Source organism: Stegodyphus dumicola, chromosome 7 (genome assembly GCF_044657685.1).
Source record: "Stegodyphus dumicola isolate Sdum_Otavi_A_Nest chromosome 7, ASM4465768v1".
Taxonomy (NCBI): domain Eukaryota; kingdom Metazoa; phylum Arthropoda; class Arachnida; order Araneae; family Eresidae; genus Stegodyphus; species Stegodyphus dumicola.
The window spans coordinates 54478982-54505864 of NC_140774.1; the positions used below are offsets into that span (position 1 = coordinate 54478982).

Sequence of the window (26883 nt, forward strand, 5' to 3'; positions counted from 1 at the left end):
CTATGAAATTCGGGTTTCAGTGGCAACATACAGCTAACGTGAGAACTGTGAAGCTGTAGCAGTCCTATGTCGCCACGCTAAAAGGGCAAATAACGATCCTCATTCATTGTTCTGGATCCCGGCCGACCTTGTCCAAAGCTTCTCGATATAAATCCAGTGTCCTGAAACTGTTTCCACAAATTGAAAATGGCACTGGGGGTTACATTGTGCTCTGTAGTCACCTACTCCTGTGATTAGCCGGTCTCCAATTTACCGACAATTCGCCATCTCATTCCACCACTCGTTGATATACATATAAATCCATCATACGTTGATAGCTACGCAACTATTGCGAGAAACACTGTGAATGTCGTGAAGAACTGCCAGTAAACAAATGGCCCAAAACTCCTCGTAAGCTTTATATCCTCAACGATGACTGCTTCACAGGCACGCACGTGTGCGCTTACGTATTCGACTCTGATTATTTGGATAACTCTTCGACGACATAATTAGTATCTTTGGTTCAATAAGTAAAACAGACATTATTGGTCTTAATTAAAGTGGTCTTAATTTTGCACACGTGTGTATATGTATTCATAAGCACATTCTCAAACTTTTTAATTAAAATTGTTAATAAAACGTTTAATCTCAGTAACATATATAGAATGAAATGTTATTCGGACATTTATTAATCGGGCACACAAACAGTTGACTGATCCATTCGAATCTACGCATATGAAGATAAGGCTACAGACTATTGTGCATTTAGTCACAGGCCATTTATGCATCTTGAATTTCAGTTTTGTGTCCGATAAAAAGCATGAAAAACAATTCAAGAAAGGGTTTTAATAATTTTCAGAGATTTTAATAATGGCATCAAAAGCTTCATATTTTTTATATTTAATGAGCAGCAAGTTTATATTTGGAACACATGGAGAAAGAAAAATCAGTGTTTAAATAATTACAGTGCTCAATCGTTTAAGCAACAATAAGCATAAATCTTATATTCTGGAATTTAATGCCTCTAGGGATTTGAATGAAATTTAGCAATAATTAGAGTCTAGAACTAAAAAAATTTAAAAGAACAGTGAAAGACAAGCATGAAACGGTGGAGAATCATAAATGTATTGTATTCTATACATATTTTTGATTCTTGAGTTTGATCTTTGATCCTACCATAGCTCTTTGTAAATGCCGGCCGTAATTTTTAATATTAAATGCTGTTTAAACACCAACAAATAATCTAAGCTTATATCTGAGTGCCAACAACTTTATTTTGATAATCAATGGTTTCTATCGCAAGGTTTGTATTCTAAAAACATAAAATCACTCACCTCTGGAGGTTTGAAGTGGCCGGGATTTGCACCGGAATTGAAGTTCCTAAATCGCCTCATTCCAGCAGCACCTCTCCCTCTGCCTCTGAACGGTGGTACCCTGTACAAAAGACCACTCCTGCTAGTTGTAAAACATTGCTATCATTACTTAAACTAAGTGATTTATAATGATAAATATCTAAATATTTACTTTATCTAAATATGCTAAATAAATATATTAAATATGCAGATCAGAAAAAAAAGAAGCAAAATAAATAAATAAATAATCATTACTAATTAGAAATTAAAACGTAATAAAATGTAAAGAGATAAATAACAATTTATTAAACCATTAGTTTAATAATGCCTAGTTAAATAATAAAATAAAATACCGGAGCTCGTCATATTTGGAGCTATGGCTGGAATTGCAATTTAATTCAAAAACTAAGAAACGGCGGATTCCGGCGGAAGTCCTGAATTTACTATGATTTCAAAAGATGATAGTAAAAAATTTTTTCCAGCGAGCCATGAAAAAGACTAAAAGAGTAAGCGTCAATATTGAGAATAGGGAGAATGCTGAAAACATTCTCTGTATTCATGGAATGAAGTTATGTATGGAAGGAAGTTATATTAGAGATACATATGTAGGCATAAAAACAAAAAGAAAAGAGTAAAACAATTTTTTACCGCTATCTACTCTCGCTATAATTACTACATCTATCAAGCAGAATGTGACAGGAGAAAAAACTGCTTCGAATTTTTGTTCTTATTTGGTTACATCTTTCCAAAAGGTCTGTATGTGCAAGGAAAGTCACTACCGTTGTACATGCACGACAAGCGTGATCATTTCTAGCACTTTCGGGAATGAAAAATTTACATAGGTTCATAAATTCATTGCACTTCCAGAAAAATAAGTCTTTGACATGTCGGTAGGTCGGTGGGGCTTTCCTTTCCTTACAAGTCTCAAACTATATCAAAATGCTTATTTTCCGAAGCGAGAGACAGACGTTCATTAAGAAGATAGAATCAAATTTTATGGTGTATTATTAAAATAAATGTTTGATATTAAAAGAATTTTTTACTAAATTTGCGGTTCAGTTACGTAAAAGAAATTCCAGTTCCGTTTCATGTACGGCTTCGGCTTTATCTTGAAAACAGGAGTCGAATCGAGCTCGGGGGGGCATCCGACGTAATTTAAGATTTTGCGAAAGATAAATGATCAACAACAAAGGTCTGTGTATTGCTTGGATGTCATCTTAGGGATTTAATAGGCTTAGTAAAATCAAAGATTTAAAATTAAAATCATGTTATATAATCTGGAAAGTTTTAAGAAAGAAATTAAAAATAATTAGAGAATAATAATTAATTAATTGAAGTTCATTATTATTAAGAAGTATTATTGATTATTTATTTTTATTGATAGAAAAGAATTAGGGCTCAAAGAGATATAATAAGCAAGTTTTGGAACAAAAATCGTAATCACTGAAAGTTAACGTTAAAAATTAATATTTAAAATATGTACGCTGCTTTCTGAAATTATAGAATAATTAAGGATAATTATTTAAATTTTACTGAACCTTTATTACAGGGCAAAACGACATGTAGAAATTATATATAAATATTTATAAGGACATAATTCTTTACGAAAATGCACACTTTGAGAATTTTTGCTAGAGAGACATAAAATTTTCTTTTCATATTACTAATTAGAACATTAATTAAAGCTTGTGGGATCAAAGGCCATTCTTCAGAGAAAGTAGATCTGAGTTCCTGAAGGTTTTCAGAAAAATAATGTCTTTCCATAATTCGCCAGTCTAAGGCATATCGCATATTTTCGATAAACATATCAGGCGAATATTTGTTCGAGTCAAGGTCATTCGAACAACATATCTTTAGTCAACCAGAGAGAAATTTCATAGTTTCGGGTGGGATTGGGTCAACCTTTTACTTACCTATTAAAGATTTTGCATTAATCAATATTTTCTATACTTCTTCTATACTTAATTATACTTATTAATGCTTATTCTATACTTCTATACTTAACTCTATACTTCTATACTTAACTCTATACTTAATTACTCTTTTCTTCTTCTATACTTAATTATGTTCTGAGCTTTATATTAACACATAAAAAATAATCTAAATTTAAATAAATGTATGTGAATGTTTCGAATTCTGGAAAGGAGGGGAAGGGGAATGCCCATCTAGTAATGTTGAAAGGAGTGCATGGGGTAAAATGGTTCAGAACCTTTGCCTTAGTCTGAAAGTAGCAACTTGTCGAGTATTGTCATCCATGAAAAATTTTAACCAAAAGCATCCGCAAACAGCCTCACTTTTGAGATAGAAAGCCTCATCTACGTACTTCAGCTCCTTGTCTAGAACCTCTGTTATAGATTTGGAGTTTGATGTAGGCGTTTCTCATATTTCAGGTCAACCGCCACCACAGAAACAGCATTTTTCATGAATAATGAGGTTCCAGGATGCATGTCTCAGGGTTTCTGCAAATAAAGTTCTGCCCAGAACTCCTATTTGGATGGTATTTGTACTCATCTGTGAATAGTGATCAAGCCAGTCACCTTGGTGACATTTATGATAAAGACAACACAGACTTAAACGTTATCTTCTGGAAACACAAAAAGCGGGATACAGGGCAAGTATTTTCTCCCACGAAGACCATATTCATGAAGCTTTCATAGTAGATATGTTTGCTGAACATTCAGTTCAGTTATAGGATATTTCTCCCGCTACCTTAGAATGCCTTCGTGGTGTAGTGGTCAGCACGCTCGGCGCGTATTCGAGAAGTCCGAGGTTCGAATTCCGGGCATTGCTCACTTTTCGTCTCTCCTGCTTCCAAATAACCTAATGTCTCTATAGTGGCGCCTGAACTAAAAGGTGGTGAATGACGATTCTTCACCACCAGGATTTGGTGATTGGGTCCTCTAAACCCCAGTCTCCCTTTCAAAGAGCAAGAATATAAGGAATTTCTTAGCATGCCTTCGTAGTGTAGTGGCCAGCGCGCTCGACGCGTATTCCAAAGGTCCGTTGTTCGAGTTCCGGAGTGGGCACTGCTCATTTTTCAATCTCTCTGCTTTCCAAAATTCCTAATGTCTCTACACAGTGAACAATCCAATTGTGTCCAATCTGTCATAAGTCTAAATATTCAAAATGTTATTACCGACTATTCCTAATTTCTAGCTTTCATGTCAGAATTCTACTCCATGCTTAGTGAAAATAGTTATACACGGTAAAATTTTAAACAGTCTTTACCCAACAGTTTTATAATTATTGTTTAAAAATGATACTTTTATTTTGAACACAACTGAGTGCAGGAACATAGTTGCTAGATTTGGTGTCTGATGTAGGCGCTGCTAAATTTGGAGTTTTATGTAGGCGTACGTAAAATTTCTTTTATTATATATCATCACATTAAGCTTAATATTTGATTTATTGTTGGTGATATGCATATATGCATACTTTCACAGTTTCGTACTGATTAAGTACTTCATAATATGTCTAGAATACCTTAATGAAAGTTAATCCGGTTTGTAGCTTTCAAAACCGCAAGTGATGTTAACAGGAATATCCAAACGTTTCAAAATATTAAAATTGCCATACCTCAAACTTGTTAGTGCTTATTTCATTTTTTCGAGATTGAAATTTACTCCGAAATGAAAGTTGATATGCTGGGACATGAAAAGTTAAATTTTAGTCTGGTATTGATTAAAAAATATTACTGCTGAATGTTTACATGCTCTCAATGTAAAGATCAAGGCATTTAAAAAACTGAAGATGGAGATAATTCTCTCGGGAGCAAGTATCTACGCTGAAAGATTTTATGTTAGTGAGTGATTTCAATAAAATCGGGATAAAAGTTTTTCAAAAGCATATGCAACAGTATTATTTATTTTAAAATCGGTTCCTTGAAATAGTAAAGCAATTTCAGAAGTCCATAGAAAACAAGTTGGATACAGAAGAACACCGGATACAAAAAGAAAGAAACGTTTAAAACATTAAAGAAATAAAACTCACCTGGGACAATTCGTAAAAGGAATATGTGCGGTGTAAGAATCAAATCCTTGTGGTCCATAGAGAAAAGGACCCATGTTTGGAATAGGCTGGTGTGGCCTGGAGTGACATTTGGGCCTTGAAATTCTGTCGGGAGGCTTAGCCCACGTCACTTCGACTGTGCTTCCGTCAATTTCTACATCTAGAAAACAACACATAGTATGGATATTAACACCTTCGGGATTACAAAATATAAGAACAATACAATAATAAATAAATAAATAAATAAATAAATAAATAAATTAAATGAATAAAGACTTTATTTTCTTATTTATCATAGTTTATTCTTCTAACCATTAGCCTACCTTAAAATATTCAAGTTCTGCATAGAAAACAATAGATATGCATTAATACAGATTGTTTAGAAAGTTCTTGCATAAATTTAAACGTTTAAAATTTTTGTGCACTAGATAGCGATGAAACTATAATCTAAGTTGAAAGTAAATTGTTTTAAAGTTACCATAATTTGGATTGTGACAGCTTTCGAATCGCACCATTGCGGACAAGAGCAGTATCTTGGCCTCATCATTCAGTTTCCCAGTTTCACCGGAATGTTTTGTGGAATCATGTAAAAACAGTTATCAACTGCATATTCTTTAGTGGAATTTAGCATTAGCATCACAAATTCAATCAACGGAATCACTGGATAATGATTGAGGAATTTCATTCACTGGATAATGATTGAGGAATGCAAACAATTTGCGAAACTGGATTGTATGATATGTCACGAAAAATAGTTATCTTATTGAATGTTAAAACGAAGATTTGTATTGCACTGAAACTTTAGAAACGGAGGTTTTTGTAAGTAGCTTACATTGCGTTTCTCTCATTATGACCCAAATTATAGTTTCACGAGCGTTTTAGAAACATTAATATATGAAAATCTTTTATCGCATGTTAGAAATAACAAATAACGAAAAACGGAATGAATTCAATAAAGAAAAAAAAAAAAAAAAAAAAAAAAAAAAAAAAAAAAGAAACAAACAACTACTTTTTATAATATGTGTTAAGGAATGGTGATAAAACTGAGTTGTCAGTTTGAGTGCTGCACTCAAGAAACAAAAATCCTAAAAAGGTATATATAAAAGTACATAGTCTTTGAGTATTAAATGTATTTACTGCATGATTAAAACATTTTTACGGAGAACGCTTGTGTTTTAAATAGTAAAATTACTAAATATATGTGTTTTGCCTTTAGAGACAGAGAGAGATGGATTTCTTCAAATTTGATCTTCCTTTTTTCTTGTTATCTAAATTTCACACTGTAGAATCATTACGTTATTTGGAGCAGAAGATATGAAAAATGAGCCTCGCCGGGACTCGAACCTGAACCTTTCGAATACGCGCCAAGTAGTCTAACCGTTACACCACGAAGACATACTGGAAGGAGCGAGAAAATAAGTTATTCGCTCTCTCCTTTCGGCATGCCTTCATGATGTAATGGTTAGTACACTCAGCGCGTATTTGAGATGTCCAAGTTCGAGTAGCGGCGGGGGCATTCAGTGGTGTAGCAAGCATAACTGGCGCCCGGGGCAAAATATCTTTTTGGTGCCCCCCCCCACAAAAAAAAACTTTCAGTAATATAATGTATAGAATATATTCGTAATAAGAAAATAATGGAAATAATAATAAAATGCTGAATCTGCCACAAAATACTCAAAAATATATTAAGAATAGTCACTACCTAACTACACTAGCCTTGAATTCGGAAATGCATCTGTGTCGGCGAAAAAATCAGACACGATGATCTAGAATTAGTTAAAAACGTGTTATTTATTTTACATATTTATATAAGTGTTTTTAAAAAGTATAATTTTCAAACAATTAAAAGTTTAATATACATTATAGATATATAGATATGTGGCAACTTGCCTACTACAACTCAACTCTGCCAGTCTGGTAACCCATAGCAACCAAAAACAAAATAACATTTATTCTATTCAATTGTTATTATTATTTAACGATCTGTCTCAAATTGTTCTACCGTAATCGTTGACCTGTATTTATTACGAATAGCAACCTACAATGTTGCACGAATATGGAGTTTATATGTCAAAATTCTGAGCACCAGTAAGTTATCCAGTGCGATGACATGCAAGTAAGAACATTTCACCTGTGATTTCAAGCGTTGTGCAGCATTCCGGTGAGTCAACATATTTCTGTCATAATTTCAGCGGATATATGTATCGTCTGCTGCATTTGAGCCGCCAATTTCTCTGATTTCAAGTACCAAGAAACTATATAGTCCTATATGCACATTGATTATTTTTCTATACATATTGTTATTGTGCATATTCTGTACATATTTGATTGATCTAAAGTGGTTGACAACGATGCTGCTTCACAATTTGCGCGAGTGGCAATTAAGCCACCGCCTTTTGAGTCACATTACTGCCGACGAAACTTAATTTTATACAGCGATTGCCGCGTTAGAATGAGAGGTACTGCAATCAGCTCGTGAAATAATTTTGAATCCACCGGCGACGGACAAATACAAATCTTTTTTAAAAAACTAATTTTTGTTTATGAAGAATCCGAGACAGTTAAAATCAAGCAGCTGTTGCACGATTTATAGTTGGGTGATATGAGGCCTTCTCATTTGCTGTCTAAAATGTCAGACTTAGCCGCCGGTAACCTAACGGATAACATTCTTAAAACATTATGGATGAATAGACTCCCATGTAACATGCAAACCATTTTAGCGGCCAGTAGCGAGCCACTTAAAAATCTTCTCGAAATCACTGATAAAATTCACGAGCTGACCATTCCAGGGCAAATACACGCAGTGCAGGCTCCTGGTCCAGGTATTGTGGCGTTACAGGCTCAAATTGGTTCTTTGTCCAAACAGGTTGCTCAGTTAGTATCCATACAAGCTGAACCTTTTCAGCGCAACCGCTCCACATCACGTGTCGAAATACACGTCGTAGCCCACTGAGGAAACGTTATGAAAGCCCTCCTCCGGGTATTTGTTTTTACCACCACAAATTTGGAAACAAGGCAAACAAACGCCGCCCACCGTGTCGTTATAACGACCAGGGAAACGAGAAGGGCCGTTGCTCGAAGTCGTGAACGACAGCGGACGGAATTTTGCACGCCGTTTCGTCATCGAAAATAATTCGGGCTTAAGGTTTCTTGTAGACACCGGGCTGATGTTTTTGTAGTTCCACCACTTTACACGAACAAAAGCGCCTTACCAAGTTACAACTTTATGTAACAAATGGAACTCCTATTCAAACTTTTGGAGAACGCCTGATATCTGTTGATTTAGGATTGCGCCGCAACTTCCAATGGCCATTCATTATTGCTATTGTTTCAATAGCAATAATAAATAGCGCTGACTATTATTGGCGCTGACTTTTTACAATAATTTTCTTTGGTTGTCGATCTTAAGAATCGCCGCTTGATAGATTCCACAACCAACTTAACTTATCCGGGAGTAATACGCAATAGTCAAGATTTGAGCATTAAACTGATTTCGGGTAACTCCCCATGGCATCAACTTCTCAGAGAATTCCCTACAATCACGCGCCCAATTATGGATATTTCCGAACCAAAGCACGATGTACTACATTATATTGAAACTAACGGACCTCCAATTGACGCTAAAGCAAGACGCTTACCTCCGGACAAGCTTAAAGCCGCCAAAGAGGAATTTCAATACATGATGGAACAGGGAATTTGCCATCCTTCAGAAAGTTCATGGGCCGGTCCGTTCCATCTAGTTCGGAAACGAAATGGTAAGTGGCGATTATCGCCGGTTAAATGCTGCTACAATTCCTAATCGTTACCCAATCCCGCACATTCAAAACTGTATGCAGTTTTTAGAGGGAAAAGCTATTTTTACAACCCTTGATCTTGAGCGGGAGTATCCCAAGTGCCCGTTAACCCAGCTGATATTCCAAAAACTGCGGTTATTACACCTTTTGCACTATTTGAGTTTCCGGTCATGACTTTTGGCTTATGCAGTGTTGCTCAAACGTTCTAACGCTTCTTGAATCAGGTGTTAATCGGCCTCGACTTTTGTGTACCTTATTTTAATGGCGTCTTAATCGCCTCCTCTTCAGAGCAAGAACATCTATCACATTTGAGAACAGATTTTGAACGTTTTCAAAGGTACGGTGTCAGCCTTAATCCTTCCAAATACGTTTTTGGCCAACCAAGAGTATCTTTCTTGGTCATGAAATTTTCGCCGATGGCGTTCGACCCTTTCCAAAGTCACCGCTATCCGCGATATGCCAGAATCATCTACAGTGAAGGACTTAAGAAGATTTCTTGCTATGCTCAATTTTTATCGACGTTTCTTACCTCATGCAACAACCACACAAATTCGTTTTTGGTTGGAAGCAAGAAAAACGACCACAGAATCTCGCGAAGCTTTCCAAAAATGCAAAATTTATTTAATTTCGGCATCAAATTTGTAGTATCCTTCCGCATCTAAGCCATCATCACTCTACGTTTATAAGGTATTTCTCCCGCTTTCCTAGCGTGACATTCGTGGTGTAGTGTTTCTGTACGCTGGGCCAGTACTGCAGAGGTCCGCGGTTAGATTCTCGGCGAAGGTGGTTGCTAATTTTTCAATCTCTCTTGCTTCCAAAAAGTAACCTAATATCTCTACACGTTGACGCATCAACAACAGATATAGGAGCAGTTTTACAACAGAAAGATCAAGAATTATGGAGTTATCACTTTCATATTTTTCTAAAAACCTCTGACCAGCATAAAACCAGATACAGCACTTACGATCGAGAATTATTAGGAATTTATGAAGCTGTCAAATATTTTCGACATATGCTAGAGAGACGCGTTTTCATGATCTTCACGGATCACAAACCCTTAACCTATGATTTTCAACAGTGTTCGGATAAAGCTTCTCCTCGTCAAATTAGACACCGAGACTTCATAGGGCAATTTTCAACAGATATCCGTTATATTGAGGGTTCACAGAATATTGCAGACACCTTGTCTCCTGTTGAAGAACTAGCCGTTCCTTCGCCAATAAACTTTGCTGCCCTTGCAGATGAACAAGACCGGGATTCAGAACTATACAAACCCTCTTAAAAAGCAAATATTCAACCAATCCCAACTTGCTGCCTATGCAGCTGTCACCTGGAAAATCACTTTATTGTGATGTTCAGGATTCAAGATTTCTACCTTATGTTCCCTCCGGGTTTCGCCATGCCATTTTTAGACAGTTACATCGTCTATCACATCCTGACATCAAGGCTTCGAGGAAAGTGATACAGCAACGTTTCGTATGGCCTAGCATGCAAAAGGACATAGCCAACTGGACACGTTCATGCTTGGAGTGCCAAAGATCTAAAATTGTCAGACACACCACCAGCCAACTTAAAAATTTTAATTTGCCCTCATCTTGCTTCAATCACGTGCACCTCGACTTGGTCGGGCACTTATATTTATTAATAATAATGTAATACACGAATACAATTAATTATTATGCATACATTTTTCTTACCTTGGATGAAGCAAATTTATCATTTACTTCATCGAAGTCGATCCTTTCAAATTTTTCTCTTTGCACACCTAAAAATGCTAGATGACTTAGGTGATCTTGTCCCATCGTTGATTGTAAATATGTGAAAATTTATTTTAATTTGCTGAACAAACGTTCATAACTAGCATTTGATAATGAAATAGTAAGGAGTATTTGAAGTGCGACTCTTAGGTTTGGAAAAACATTTTCTCTATAGATCTGTAGTGGAGGTTTAGGTTCCGTGGCGTACCTAAAACGTACTGGAGTTTTAGGCTGTGACGTCGAAAACTATGTGAATTATGGAATCGAATTTTGAAAACTAAATATGTTTGAGAAATTCCGGACAAGGTCGTGTTATCGTTTTAAAATAAAAAGCGGGAGGTATGCATGCATTTTGTTTAAAAAAATAAAAATATATCTCTACTTTGGAGAAATAAAGTGGTCAGAAAGAACGTTTTGGTTGATGTACTGCAAACATTTTATTACACATTTTAACAGACAAATCAAGAAAATAAATAATTAATTATATTACAATAGTTATTAATTTTAAATATATTTTCCAGAAATCGATCAAAATAAAAACTGAAATTTTCAGGAAAATCTGGTTTGGAGACCATTTGGCGCCCCTCTACGAGCGGCGCCCAGGGCATCATGCACCCCCTTGCCCCCCTCGCTACGCCACTGGGGGCATTGCTCATTTTCCCGTTCTCCTACTTCAAAAATATCCTAATAATTCTGCAATATACTCCCCCCTTTTAAAGAACGACTGGGGATTAGGGGACTGAATCTCCAAATGCGGGTGGTGGCGAATGATTGTCCATAGTATTTTAGTTCGGGTGCCACTGTAGCGTAACTTAGAATTTTTCAATATTAGGAAACTGAAGAAATGAGTAATTCACTCGCCGGGACTCAAACCCTGGACCTCTCGAATACGCGCCGATCGTGCTAAACGTTACGCCACGAAGGCATGTTGGAAGGACGGAGAAAATACATTGTGATACTTTAATAAGGGAATTCTCAAAAGGTCATTCTAAATTACCTATTTAATTGTTGAAGGAAAACGGCGGTTTCGTCCGCGTGATGCACGTATCTAATATGAAGTAAAGAAGAAAGATAACAAAAGAAAAAGGATACTAAGCTTCGGAACAGTATCAGATTATTAGCTCAGACTAAAAACAGTGTTTACGAAAAGCATTTTCGGAAATTTTGAATGAAAAAGAAAACAAAATTACAAATACTAACCAGCATTACCTATTTAAAAGAAATCCATATTCCAATAAGAATAAGAAGTAATGTTAATATTACAGTATATAATAAGATAAGTTCATTTTTATTTCCCTATATCATAAATCCCGCTGCCTTCTTATTGTTGTCCACCGCTACTCCCAAGTCTTCAAATCATTTGACGCTGCTGGAACTCCTGCTTGTGTTGTCTGCTATAAGTTACCGCTATTATCACCACTATCATCATCTTCGTCACCGATCAGTATATCTTCTTAACGTGAAATGATCTTTAGAACCATTAAGAGCATTAGATAACCCCGTTTTCTTGAAGATCTTTACTATTATTAAGACACAATAACATGCCGAATAAATTCGAATTCAGAAGTCAAAGAACAAACTTGCTTATTCTTGTCCCACTTGCTCATTCTTGTCCATGCTTTCTTATCTTATCTAATCATTATTTCCTATCTTGTTCATTTGCGATTTTGCAGCTGAGGATGGTGGTTCGGTAAAACCATCGAACTAGTCCTGTGAAAATTTTGTAAATATAACGCTGATTTTTGTTGTTTGACTTCTGAATTAGATCTTTACTATTATTGTGCTATATCAGTTTGAGCCCGTGCATCTAAACTCCTCGAAAAAATCAATTAGTGAGAGGAAAACAAGTATTACGTCTATTAATGTATTTTAAAATTTAGTCTACCTCGCTTTCTGAAAGCCTTGAAAAAGCGCAAAATTATGTGAAAACTTTAAACAAATTCAGAACCTTGTCACAATATGCTGGAGCCGAAAATACGCAAGGCGGAAAATATGCAAATAAATATGACATCTATGACAGCCTCGCTGGTCATCATATTTAACAACCATTTCGCTTTTTCCTTGAGGGCTTATTTCGAAAATATTGTCTACTAAATGAAGATGAACGATTTTCAAAATGTAAATGCCTGAATTATTGAAAAATAGCGGAACATTTTTCACCGACTTACATCAACATTAAAAAAGTATTTTTTAATTTCTAGAGATTATTTTAGGCATATTTTTAAAAATGTCTCTCAAGAGTTCTGTATTTGAATCGGAGTAGTATTCCAAAACAAATATTTTCCTTTCATTAACACATGGTGAATAAATTCATAAATAAAGACCAATGCTATAAATTCTACATGATTTTGGAAACCATCGGAAGTTTCGTTTCCTCAGTGTGTAGAACAGAAATACGAATCAACAAATTCTTTACGTCATTATTTCCTTAACTGTTAATTTTCAATTAAGTTTACACAACCTAAAAATTTAGTTTCTTTCTTTTTTACTGTAAACGAACATTTCTTTGTGAGGTATTTGTACAAATTTCAATTCTCATTTTATTCAAACAACTCTCCCAAACATCACCTTAGAGAATAATTCTTCACATTATTTCTTCTACTTTACAAGCGGGATTACATTTCAGTGGTACCAGCTAAAAAATTAAAAGATCAGCAATCTTTTGGAACGCATACCAGAATATATGAGTGCTGCTACGAAAAATATTTTCATCCCTTTTTAGTTACTTTTACAAATATTTATTATTTTTGTTTCGTAATAAATTGAACTAAATATTTTGGGACATTTCATTGATAAATTTTGGGGGCATTCACCTTGCAGTTTCATTACCTCTCAGAGAAGGAAAGAGTTTTTTTTATTGCTCTGATTAATCTAAGTGCTGAATTCAGAGCAAAAACAAACTTGTACTAACTCATTCCTTACTGTTTAGTTTCTCGAGAGCGGTTTCAGCGTCTTCTCTTGTTCTAAAGTGGACGAAGGCAAAGTCTCTCAATTTTTTCACCTTGTCTACTTTCAATGTGTCGGTGATAGAGAAGATTTCTTTTAATTTCTCCTCCGTCGTGTTCATCATCAAATTCCTCACGTACAAAACTGTCACCTACACATGGAAAAAAAAGAAGAAAACAATTTAAGATACTTTAAATTCTTGATAATGCTTTGATAATTAATGCACGGCAAGAAATATCATATAATTCAAATAATAAGTTTCATTTCGGGGGGAAGCATCTAACTACATCTAACCATTAAAGAATTAGATAAGTAATGTTATTCAAAATCACTTGAATAGTAACACTTTTACGCATTATATGTATTTAATAAGCGCTAAAAGGAACTTCTATTAGAAGAAGGACACACATCAAAAAGCATACTGCCATGAAAAAGGCATACTGCTGTCAAAAAAGAGAAAGTTTAATTAGAATTTACATACTTCAAGATCAGAGAAAGCTTGTAAATTTTGGTTAGAATTAATAAACAATATTTTGTAAATATATTGCAATTTCTTTGGTTCCGCAATTCAGGTCGTTTATTTGTGGAACCATGTATAAGCAATGAGACACAAAATGATATTCGGATATACCAAAGCCATAGCAAAGCCATGTGGGTCTCTTAAAAATTAAAATGTGTAACTCTTCCGTTAGTCCTTTCTCCAAACATCAGCCGCATATTGCCAGCTTGTAGACGATTTCCGTATGTGCAAATACAACTAATACACGCTGTAATTAATGTAACTTTTACATTAGTTGAGGACTATCTCAGCTGAAAAAAATTTAATGTTTTTAATACAAAACTTATTTTAATGAAGTACTGCATGTTTTCTGCAACAGTAGAAGTATTATTGCTTTCGTTCAACGCATGGGTAATACAAGAGCCTGACACCACCTGATTCCTTCAGTGTCATTAAATAATAATCTAAATCTAAACAAATGTATATATATATTTTCCAGTTTGGGAAAGAGAGGTGATAATGATCCTCTAGTGATGGTAACAGAATAGGTTACCTCTAGTGATGGTAACAGAATAAAATAATATCGCGAAACTGCTTTCGCGATATTATTTTCTAAAAATAAAGATTCGCGGTAATTACCATTTTAAACCTAAGATGTTTCATTTATCTACCATATTATGAAAATATGTTCCTTATTCCTAAAACAAACAGAAACATTAAAAAACTAATTTTATGTGCTTTCCTCGTAGCATATTGCACTTGTAGCATTTTGCTACCAGTTTCTGCTAGCATAACATGAAATGTTGATTGGGAAAAAAATCTAACTGCAATGTTTTACGCTATCATCTGAATTAAAATAAAATATAGTGATAGTTATGAAATTTTATAGGAACATATATCTTTAAATTCTTCTTATTTTATTTAAGCACTTATTTTTTGGAAACAGTAACACATTTTTTAATATTTTGATATTTTCCAATTCATATCATTTTAGACTCGAAAACGAATCCTGAAACAAATGTCGGAAATTTCACGACTGAAATCCATTTTTTAATTAATTTTATTTAGTAATATAGAGTTTTTAATTAGAAATCGTAAATATCATTTTTAGTTTTTAGTCATAAAATCCCCTCCAAGCTGTGAATCCGTAATCGAAGAATTTTTGAATAAAGGTTTTGTAGTATCATTTATTACAGCACTGAAGAATAAAAGCAGTGCAGTTACATATATTCAACAATAAAGTATACCTTGTGTAAATGGAATTCTGTATTTCGGAAATCTTTTGTGAAACTTATAGATATGTATCGTATTTGCTTGGAAATCACAGCCCTTCGAATATAAGACCTTCTTCTTACGATTTAAAATAAATTTTAAGAAATAAAAATGAAATCAAATATTTGACCACAGCATCATTTTGATTAGAATCCATTTGCTTCTGATTAGATTTAAAAGCATACTGCGTTATTAAGTATAATGTTTCACAGTGGCAGCGAAAGAAAAATTAATGATAAATTTGTATGTATTTGTTTTCAGACATACCAGTAACAATACATAGGGTCACTAAATTATAGTGATGCTAAAACGTGAAAAGTGCGCAGTGCCTTCCCCGGTATTCGATCTCCGTGTCTCCCGAATATACGTCGAGCGTGCTTCCACTTACACCACGAATGTATGCAGAAAGGATTGAGAAAACACCTTTCACATATATTAGATACAGGCTTAAATCTCTCAACTAGACGTGACTGTAATAGTTATTGGCAGTTATGTACATACGGTAATTACATGTTTGGGTCATTTAATATTTAAACAGTGTAATATGTTTCTACATAGTACAAAAATTAAATTCCTTGCTTTCATACTGCTATGTCATGTATTAAAATATCCGACTTTAAGATTCTTACAAATTTTAGATCGAAAATTAAGCAAAAAAATGGAGTCTAATTTTCCAGTAAATACGGGAATCTGTTATTCAGTTTTATAAATACGATCATTAGTTATATAATAGTTATGTTACTGAAACATAATAATATCTAATTGATATACGTAATAAAATGTGCAATAGAACTGTAGAATAACACATCAAAAAGGAGAAGGAAAGGAGAAGAGGTTTATAAAATTTATTCTTTTCAAGTAATATTCTCTTTAATTCTCATATTTTATTTTAATCAGATTTTCTCAGAAATCTAACGGACTATGATGGCATAGCAAATTGATTTAATACTTAGATTGAAATCAAATTGCAGAATTTGCAACTTTCAAAAACATATCTTTATAAATTTGAGAAATGCTGACAAACGCTTCAAGATAAGACGTAGAGAAAACACATATGTTTCAAGACATTTAAATTTCTGCTCGAACGTACGACTGTGATTTAAACAATAATCAATAATGGCATTTAGAAACAGTCTGAATAAATAGACAACACTTTTGTGAAAAATGGCACTTCACTAAAATTATCCGCTTATACATTCTTTATAATTAAGGGCACTGAATATGACGGCTAAAATTATGTAGGAATGTTAATGGTTACTCAAACCATACCATAACCTCTTAATTATGGTACCTTAGAGAAAAAGAATATGTTTTCATTTAAAATAAGCTGATAATATGATTTCTTTAAAAAATATTCAGTATCAAAGTATGTTGTCAAATATTTGAGTAAAAATTGATTTTTAATGTTAGAAATATTTGTTATTAAAGAATAAAAAGAAAAATTATTATCGGTTGGAAAAGATATCAGAAGAAATAATCTTGGTAGTTTTTCTAACGTATTACTCAGAGTATGCCTTCTTGTATCGTATTTAAAGTTCTTTTCAAACTGAAACGTGCTAGTGCTTTTAGCCTTTGAAGATCAACCACTGATTAATTGGTGCTTGGATCTTCAGATATAATTGCGATAAGTTTCGGGACCTCCACTGTACGAGATTATTACAAATGATTCACCGGGCTGTATTTCGTAAAGTATTGAAAACAAAATGAATGAGGACTACACGAAATTAAGCAAATATCTTTCAGATTTTAGTCATAGCATTATAAACGCTTTGATGTTCTTTGTTTCACGACACGCGTCTAAAAGATACTGAAATTCTGTTTTTGTAATATTTCTCCGCTAATGGTCACCAATACAGCTGTAATACAGTCCTAGAACTACTTTAATTTTTCTGACGGTAGATGTACGTAAGCATTGGCCATTAATATACTTAAAACATTTCTGCGCGTAATGTCGAAAGACCTCGATAGCCATTCGAACAAGGCTGATACATTTTTCTTAGTTAATCAGTCCAACAGCAGAATTATTTGAAGAAACAACCTCAGTTACAAAATATCAGGATACCTCAAACTCGTCACATTTCCTAAAAAAACAGAGACCAATATATATTTGTCTATGAAATGTTGCTGATGACGTTAAGTTGAGGAAAATAATGCTTCTGTTCTACAGAAGTATGAAAATCTTCCATGCTTCATGCCAAAACTGTGGCGGTTCAGTACAAACCGTACAAACTAAATGTTGTTTCATTGCTAAATATTAGATGAGCGACAAAATTTTCTTTTTACAATGCTTCTCTTATAGATTTATAAAATTATAATAAATTTTATATAATCATTTTGTTCTAAATTCTGCATTATCTGTAAGCGTAATTAGAATCAAAATCTTCCAAACGATTAGCTATCGCGAAAGTATTCCAAATGGCTGGTCGCGGCCTACCAAGTTTGTGACTAGCGTGATTCGTTAATTTTAGTAGGCTAAACTCGAAATACTCTCTCCTTTACCGTTTTTTTTCAACAATTTTGGTTATTCTTAGCCCTTCCTTTTACATAGGCAACTAGTGTTATTGAATTGCTGATATCGTCGCATAAATGTTCAGTTAACTTCATGAAACTGTAACGACCACTACCTTCGAAACGCATATTGCACAGAAACAAAGGATAAACATTTCACTTATTCTAAAATGCAAAAGCCTTTCAATTGTAATATCACTATTTTTAAAATAGAACTCATTCTGCTATATGATGTGAAATCAAAAAACCTTTAAACAGTAATTTTAAAAGTTAAAACAATTTCTTTCTTTATGCGAATATACAGAATACATGCAACCCTGCTTAGAAGTTGTAGAATTTTAAAACTCGTAGAATCATCTTTATTATATGCGGCTTAAGTGTCTGTTTATCGCCGATAGTTTATTGGTTGCTTGCGTAACTGTACTATCCAATAGGGTGAAGTTGTCACGGCATTCAAGTAGTCCATATACACTGATACCATATATGCAGTTATTATTGTTTTAATTAAATTATCATGGCATTTAAGAACATTTAAATATTTTTAAAAAAATTATGCATTTCTCACGCTTCTACTAATTTTCGCCTTTAAGCGGTAGGGAAAATTGTCTATTTTCCTGCTGGATGGTTGTCCGACATCAATCGGCAACAGAAGTGAGACGACTTTGGCCATGTCTCGGGTTAAAGACTGACTCTGATATTCTGATGTTCATCACTCGTACTAGTTCACCCGGACCGAAAAATACCTCTTCAGTGCGAGCTAGTTTCTACTTCGCAGGAATCTTGTTTTTATACTTCAGTAAAACTAGTTGTTCTACCTTAAGGTAGGATTTTGGTTGATTCCGTCTTGAATTAACAAGGCAAATTGCTGAGGTATTCCATACTCCAACATTTCCAGAAATCACCTCGACATTTCTGAATTAAAGTATATATAGAAAACAAGAACAAGGAATCTATAGTATTTGGTTCAGGTATCGAGAAAATTGTAGTTGATATTAGGAAATGACTAGCAGTTAAAGGCTGGATCAGCGAAAAATGGTAATAATTGCCAAGAATTCAAAGAAGCTTGTATTAATGTACAATGCTCTTCGAAGTTAAAAATCGCTGTTGTCGAGACTTTTACCAAAATTGTCTTCATTGATTTTATATTAGCCTCCCAGTATCCACCAGAATGCGTTGAAAAAAGAGAAATAAAATTCCATATTATACCTTTTCGAAACTAATCAATCGGCAACAGAAGTGAATAAGACATAAGCAGGATTCAGTTTGAAAAATCTAATGAAGTTAGGATAATTTTCACTGCCTTCAAATTTGTAGCGTTACCAATTCAAATTAATGGAGAGTTTACAATATCTTGCAATAAATTTTCTGAGACGTGCTAAAAATGTTTCTGATAATATTTCAATAATGTAATATAAGAAATTTGATAATATTTCTAAATGTACCTTTGCACTAAAATATGACTATTACAATATACGGTCTTAAAATAGCACTTTATCTTTTCAAATTACGTTTTGTAATAACTGGTCCGGCAAACACAAATTCGATTTTTTCGAATGGTTTAACTGTTATTACGTTACCTCTAGGTAAATAACAAATTATATGTTTTACAGTTTACTTTTATGCTTAAAACAAGTCATTCCTTGATTAATAACATGTCTAACTCTGTCTTGTTCAGAAGGCATAATTGTCTAATAAGAGAAAGGGTTGTATGAACGCCCAAATGAAAAGACTCCGTGTGAAAATTATCTATGAGTGATTCAGTGAAATGATGTTTTTTTGATAAAATCAGTTGTTGTTTCTGAACTTTTGAAAGACTGGAGAGACTTAATCTCACACATCTTAAACTCGCAAAATTTAATCTTCGTCAAAAAGTACATTTAAAGATAAAACTTTGCTATTTACTTGCAATTGATCGTTTCGACAACAGTCAGCTAATTTCAGAATGTTGTACACATTTGACTAGCCCTTCATTGCATTCTGCATTTCAATACATTCAAACAACTATTTTTTTTCTTATGGCGGATTGATTGAACCATCATTCACAAGCCCTGAACACCAAGAAACGATTTAACCAATTAACTAAATGTTGAATATGTTTGATAAACTTGTTCTCAATGAAACATTTGTGCTTTCTTACGGCCGAATTTACCATAGCTTTCTTTCGATATTCGGGCTTCTATATAGACCATAAAATCTGGAACTCCTTCCCTAAATATTTTCTTATATTTGAAGCTAATTTTGCTCCAGGGAGTGCTTCCCTTAGTTTTGGAAGAGATAGCTTCTTCTTCTACTCTGATTTTGAAAATGAGAAAACTGCTCCCTATTGCCCCGTCGTTTATGACATATCGGAGATACTTCGCAGCTCCATGTGCGTTTTTGCGTGCGTCAGTGAAAGGTACATTTGAGCATCTCTGAGTTTATCTTTACTATTATTTTGGAAATAACATCGCAGAATATTTATAGTATGATAGATAACTCATTAGACCATTCTCTCATTTAATTCTGAAAGTCGGATGGCAACGGATCATCCCAGTCTATAACGAGATTCCAAATTTCTGGTGTCCCTAACAGTGAATGGGCTTAAAATCTCTTGGATTTATGATCCTCTTGAGATCATAAATTTTTCTAAAAGTTTTAAGAACTTCCCTTTTCATGATCAGCTTTGTTTTCTCTTCGACATGATTAGTTAGACTTTGCGATTCTATCTTCAACAAATCTTGATTATAATTCTGTTATATCCCGATACTTTTTTTCTAGCAACCTTAAGATTTCTCCATTTTCATGTCCATCAAAATCTTACTCCAAATTTCCACGGTAGGCCTTTTATTTTTGCGTGTTGGAACTGGTAGTTTTAAATATATTTTAATGTCTTTATATACGAGTTTAGATTCGTTTTTTTTTCCTTCATCGTCGCCTACTAAATCGCCTACATATAAGCATTCGTTCAATTGTTTATTTGCTTTCTAATTGTTTCTTCAAAGGTATTTATGGGGTGTTTGATGAAGGCATCGAGCAAAAATAGACTATTACAGCCGAAAATATCGCGGCAAAAACATCGCAGACGAAAACGTCGCGGAGAAAGCAACGGAAGGCGAAAACCTCGGGGTACAAAACTTCGTGGAAGAAAAGAAAGCGAAGAGAAAACATCGCTGTTCTAAAACATCGTAGTACAAAATATCGTGGTCGAAACCAAAGAGGTTCAAAAACCTTTGCAGATCAAAAACATCGTCGTCGAAACTATCGCAGTAAAAAATTAAGTACCTACAAATCATCGCATGACGATAACATCGCACACATGCGTTTTCCAAATCGCATAGTGACATATTATATATCTGACTTTCGTAGTAACTAAAAAATTGACATTCAAAAATTTACTGCACGCTACACATGAAAATGTTAACGACACGTTAAGGATAAACGATAAAAAAAAAACAAAATATAATTTTCGCTAAAATAATATTAGATTAACAAAATGTGAAAGAAAATAATTTGATCATTAACTAAGCAATTTTTACAGAGGTGACCTTATGCAGTTAATTAGCTTCCTTTTTCTAAGCATTTTTAAACTATATTTTGCATAAAAAATTATCACTAAAACTTTATAAAAAATATAAATTTATTAATAACCTTTGTTAATTAACTATGTAAATTTAAGCTCTATAAGTTGCATTAATTTTCTACTCATTTTTAAATGCTTAAGTTTCTTTCTTATTTTTTCAGCAAAAATTTATTAGTAATTTCAAAAATATGAAATATAGAAGTAAAAGAATCCCTCTTTCCTTCCTGCGTTCCCAAATCATTATACGAACATGCATTTACAACTTTTAAATCCTGAAAACGCATGTGTGTGATGTTATCGTCATGCGAAGATTTGTAGGTAGTTTATTTTTTAGCACGATATTTTCGACGACGATGTTTTTAAACTGCCAAGTTTTTGAACCGCTTTATTTTCGACTATGATATTTTGTACTAAGATGTTTTAGAACTGCGATGTTTTTCTCTTTGCTTTATTTTCTCCCACGATGCTTTGTACCACGACGTTTTCGCCTTGCGTTGTTTTCTTCGCGACGTTTTCGTCCGCGATGTTTCCGGCGGACACCAAAATAGGCTGGCTGCAGCTCCAAGCAAAATAAGAGTCATTCTAAGCACTTTCGCTCTGGACTCTTTACATTCATCAGTTATATGTCCAAAAAAGGGCTCACATCCTCGGGTGACAAAGAATTCTTCGGTGTCCACAGTAAATGCTATAATGTGTTCCCGAAATTGTATTAATGTCTCTAACAAAGATGGAATAAAATTAGAACGGGAGAGGAGGCAATATTTTAAGAATTCTTTTTTTGAACAGCTAAATGCATGAAAAACAAAGTTTATCAGGTCGTAAAATTGGTTGATAAGGCATGTAGTAAAATCTTTCGGTTTCTTCAGAATTTTGATTAATCTCTTCATCATAACAACTTTTAAACGCTTTAAGGGTCGGATATTACTGATGAAGCAGTGGATCATTTCTCAATCTTTTAACTAATTTACTGTGGCGAGCTTCTGCATTTACGGAATTTGTTTATAAACCAGACGAATTTTCATTCCAAGATAATTTAACCTCATATCACCCTTCATTAAATTTGGAAGTTCTGTTAAAATTCCCAACATAGCATTATCTGTTTTAAAACTTTCCTTTTGTTGTTCAATTCCCGATGTTTCGAATTCTCAGAACTGCCTTAATTGTACTAAGATTAATATATCGTCAACAACAATATCCATATTTAACAATTTACCATTAGAATCAGTCTGGCCTTAAAGGCAGTATCCATATATTATTTTAGAAGCTTTAAGTCTATTTTTGAAATTTCTATCTGTTATTACTTCTTGATAACAATTTGCACCGATCAGAACAGCAACATTTTTGTCTTTGCATTCACAAGAATAAGCCAACTGTAATCTTTTTAATTCTTTAACGATGATAATTAAAGATGACGATATTCTGGAAAAGATAGATTAGTTGGACTTATTTGATTCGTCTCTAAAGCTTCTATTTCTGTGTTTAGGGATGGTTCATTTCTAATTTTGATTTTCACATTATGTGTCCATTCTTTGCCCAGGTTAACTCAAAAGGAATGACAACGTCTCTTTTCTAATAACCAGTAATTTACACTTCTCTAAAATGTCCGAATTAAAATTTCTCATTGAGCCATTGTCTAACAAATTATGAACAGGCATAGTATTTGATTCATTAACCTGCTTAGGATTCAAACTCATAATAGAATCTTAATTCTTGATATTTTATTCGTTTAGAAATCCTGCTCTTCTACATTATTATCTTATCTTGATAATATTGAAAAATTTCAAATTCCAATTAAAATTCTCTTCCACTTAATAATTTTTCAACATCACTATCCAATTCACTGAGAAAATCTGTTTTATCTATCGCTTGGTTAAGAATATCATGAATATCATCTACAGACTCGTTAAGCTCTAGAGGATCATTTATAGAATTTTCAGTCTATTAAAGAGTTTAGTTGTTAGGAACATACTGCAGCTCTTTTCTTTTTAAGAAAATTTAATCCACTCATTATTATCAATAAGTGGATTAAAAAATTTAGATAAAGAATTATTTAGACAATTACAATGAAAATAAAAGCAAGCCGTTTAAATATTTATCCAATACTGTCGATTCGAAAGCACCGATTTCGGTGTTCGCCCCAAACATCGCAACAAATACATCGCTGACGAAAATGCTGCGGAGAAAACAAAGCAGCGCTAAAATGACATCGCACAAAACATCGTAGGAAAAAAGAAAGAAGAAAAAAACTTCGCAGTTCTAAAACATCGTCGCCGAAAATAAAGCGGTTAAAATATTTCGCAGTTAAAAACATCGTTCGTCGAAAATATCGTGATAAAAAATAAAGCACTTACAAATCATTGCATGACGATAACATTGCACAGATGCGCTTTAGCATGATGACTTGTGAGCGCAAGATAGGGTGACGAATATTTCGAACTTTTTTATTTCATACTTTTGAATTAACTAATAAATTTTTGCTGAAAAAACTAAGAAGGAAATTTAGACATTCAAAAACTGAAAATGAATAGAAAAATAATGGTAGGTATAACAGTTATTGAATTTTAAGCTAATATAGTTAACTAATGAAGGTCATTAATTTATTAATCTCTTGCAAAATGTTTTATTGGTAAATTTTCATGGAAAGTACAGTTTTTAAGTATTAGGAAAAGGTACACATAATACATGTGGTAACACATAATACATGTGATTACCTTTATTAAAAATTATTCATTAACCATCAAATTGTAAAATTCTGCTAACTGCTATAAGTAGCATTAGTTTTCTACTCATTCTCAGTTTTTGAATGCTTAAGTTTCCTTCTTAATTTTTCAGCAAAATTTAATAGTTAATTCAAAAATATAAAAGCAAAAGTATTTCTCATTCCTGCCTGCATTCACAAATCGCTATACGAATATGCATTTACAACTTTTAAAGCCTGAAAAACTCATACCTGCGATGTTATCGTCGTGCGGTGGTGTAAGTGCTTTATTTTCAACACAATATTTTCGACTACGACGTTATTAAACTGCGAAGTTTTCCAAACGCTTTATTTTCAACAATCATATACTCTATCACAAAAAATAAATATATGCACCCAGAAGGAAACGATCTACTACCACGAAAGTTAACTTGCATGTATTGTATGAGGAGATAAACAAATGGCTGCAAATTCAAAACAAAAGATTAAGAAGTTATGGCATGAAAACGTTACAAATCAGTAAGCAGTATAAGCCCTTCTGGCAGCTTATAAGCCGAAATACGGAGTGGCATCGAATCAAGTAAGACACCTATGACCCCTGCGGAAGATCATGCCATAATCTTTTCAACTGGGCACTTAATTCACCAATATTCCGTGACACCAGCAATTTCCTTCCAAGTATATCCCAAATGTGCTCTAATGGCGAGAGGTCTGGTGACCTGGCAGGCCACGCGAGTACGTCATATCACTGAACACATTTTTGAAGGAGTGGCGCAGTCAAATTCATATAGTTGCCACTTACCGTATTCTAAATCAATGCGTCTCTATTACTTATCGCGTTGTTATTCAGAGGTAGAGAAAGCTGTCTACTCAATTGGGAACAGTAATGTTTCCCAATATTACAAAAAAAAGAAGTTTGCTGTATAAATTGACCTTTGCTCTGTGAATAGCAGGCGATGCTCATCATTTTCCCCAGATTAATGTAAATATCCAAAAAAAACTACATGAAGCCCATATGCACTAAATAATGTAAGTATAGGGCGACTAAATTGTTATCAAGTATCCGCATTTCAATATTATTAAAAAGTCTTAGTAGGATATCACTGCATTTCAGTATTACAGGTGACAGGTGACGGAGGACGGGAACGCCTGGTGTTTAACAGGGGTAAGCAGGCATATGTCCCACTCCTTCCGCTAACCAGATGCAACAACTCCCTGGAGCCGCACAAGGCCGCACCTGGAGCTTATTGATATTCCATTCAGATTAAATTTCAGTATTACCAAAAAAAAAAAAAAATCAATAATAAATGGTTTTATTTCTCGCGCCAGTGCAGCGCGTGACGAATATTAAAAGAAAGCTAAGCCGGAAAATTGAAAATACAAGAGCGCGTGCATTAAATAAATAAATATCTCTTTTTGATTTCGAGAAAGTACTGGAAAATTCTAGCGTGTGATTTTAAAATCTTATAAAAGGAGGAAAACATCTCAGTTTGTAGGAGTTGCTTAGTTTGTTGTTGTTTAGAAAACTACTGTTGTTGATTGTAGCGAATTCGCGGATTAGCGTTCTTTAGCTGTTTTGAATTACGTTCTATTGGACATTTGAGTAGTTAAAAGAAAACTATTGTGAGATATTGTAATACTGCGTGATAATTTGAGAAAATTTAAGCATTTTTGTTGTGATAATAATAAATTTTTGCTCATTTATCATCGGACTTGTGCATTCATTTCATAACGAACCCGTACGCACGCAACAATTTTTGGTGTCAGAAGTGGGATTTGAATGCCAATAACAAGAGCGATGGAAGAGCACTTAAGGCAGTTGATATCAGCCTTTGCCTCGTTTAAAGAAGAAATGCAATCTAGCCAAGGAAAGATGGAAGGGGCCGTCAACTCCGTTAAGGACGAAATGAAAGCCGTTCAAGCTGGTCAAGAAGAAATGAAAAGAGAAATTACTTGCATAATAGAAAATAAATTTGAAGCTATGGAAGGCAGAATTGACGCAGTTGAAAATAAAGTTGGACAAATTGAAGAAAAAGTTTCTTCCGTAAAAGATCAAATTGAAGAAAGAGTTTCTTTGGTGAAAGAAGATATAGAAGAAAGAGTTTCTTCTGTAAAAAAAAATATAGAAGGGAGAGTTTCTGCTGTGGAGGAACGAATTGAAGGAAGAGTTTGTGCCGTCCAACACCAAATCGAACAACAAATTGATGAGAGAGTTTCTGCATTTGCAAAATAAATGAATACTTTAAAGAAATTCGTAGCGTCGGCAGAGAGCAGGAGTGATGATTTTAAATTCTTACCAATACCTGCTCGTCCACCTCTGAAGCTATCCACATATAATGGGAAGACCTCCTGGCAAGTGTATAAGACACAATTTTCTATCGTGGCGGATGCGAATGGATGGGATTCCCAAGCTAAGGCCTGTCATCTCGCCGCTTCTTTAAGAGCCGACGCAGCGGATATCCTTCAGCCTCTTCCCGAAAACAAAAGGTTAGATTTCGAAGCTCTGTCCGG

At 34.0% G+C, this 26883-nt stretch overlaps 1 protein-coding gene across 3 annotated transcripts in view; it reads right to left on the reverse strand.

The window, feature by feature from the left end:
* The window catches only part of LOC118185024 (putative RNA-binding protein 46), a 113219-nt gene that overhangs the window by 15025 nt on the left and 71311 nt on the right, over positions 1-26883 (reverse strand). Inside the window, exons 2-4 of one of the 3 annotated variants that reach the window (XM_085820228.1) lie at positions 13813-13987; positions 5322-5499; positions 1314-1413 (exon numbers count right to left, since the gene is read on the reverse strand). In XM_085820228.1, the coding sequence (XP_085676354.1) occupies positions 1314-1413; positions 5322-5499; positions 13813-13987 (453 nt within the window). Of the gene's footprint in view, positions 1-1313; positions 1435-5321; positions 5500-13812; positions 13988-26883 lie in introns of all 3 variants that reach the window. The other 2 variants (XM_085820227.1, XM_085820226.1) reach the window with 2 other exon arrangements.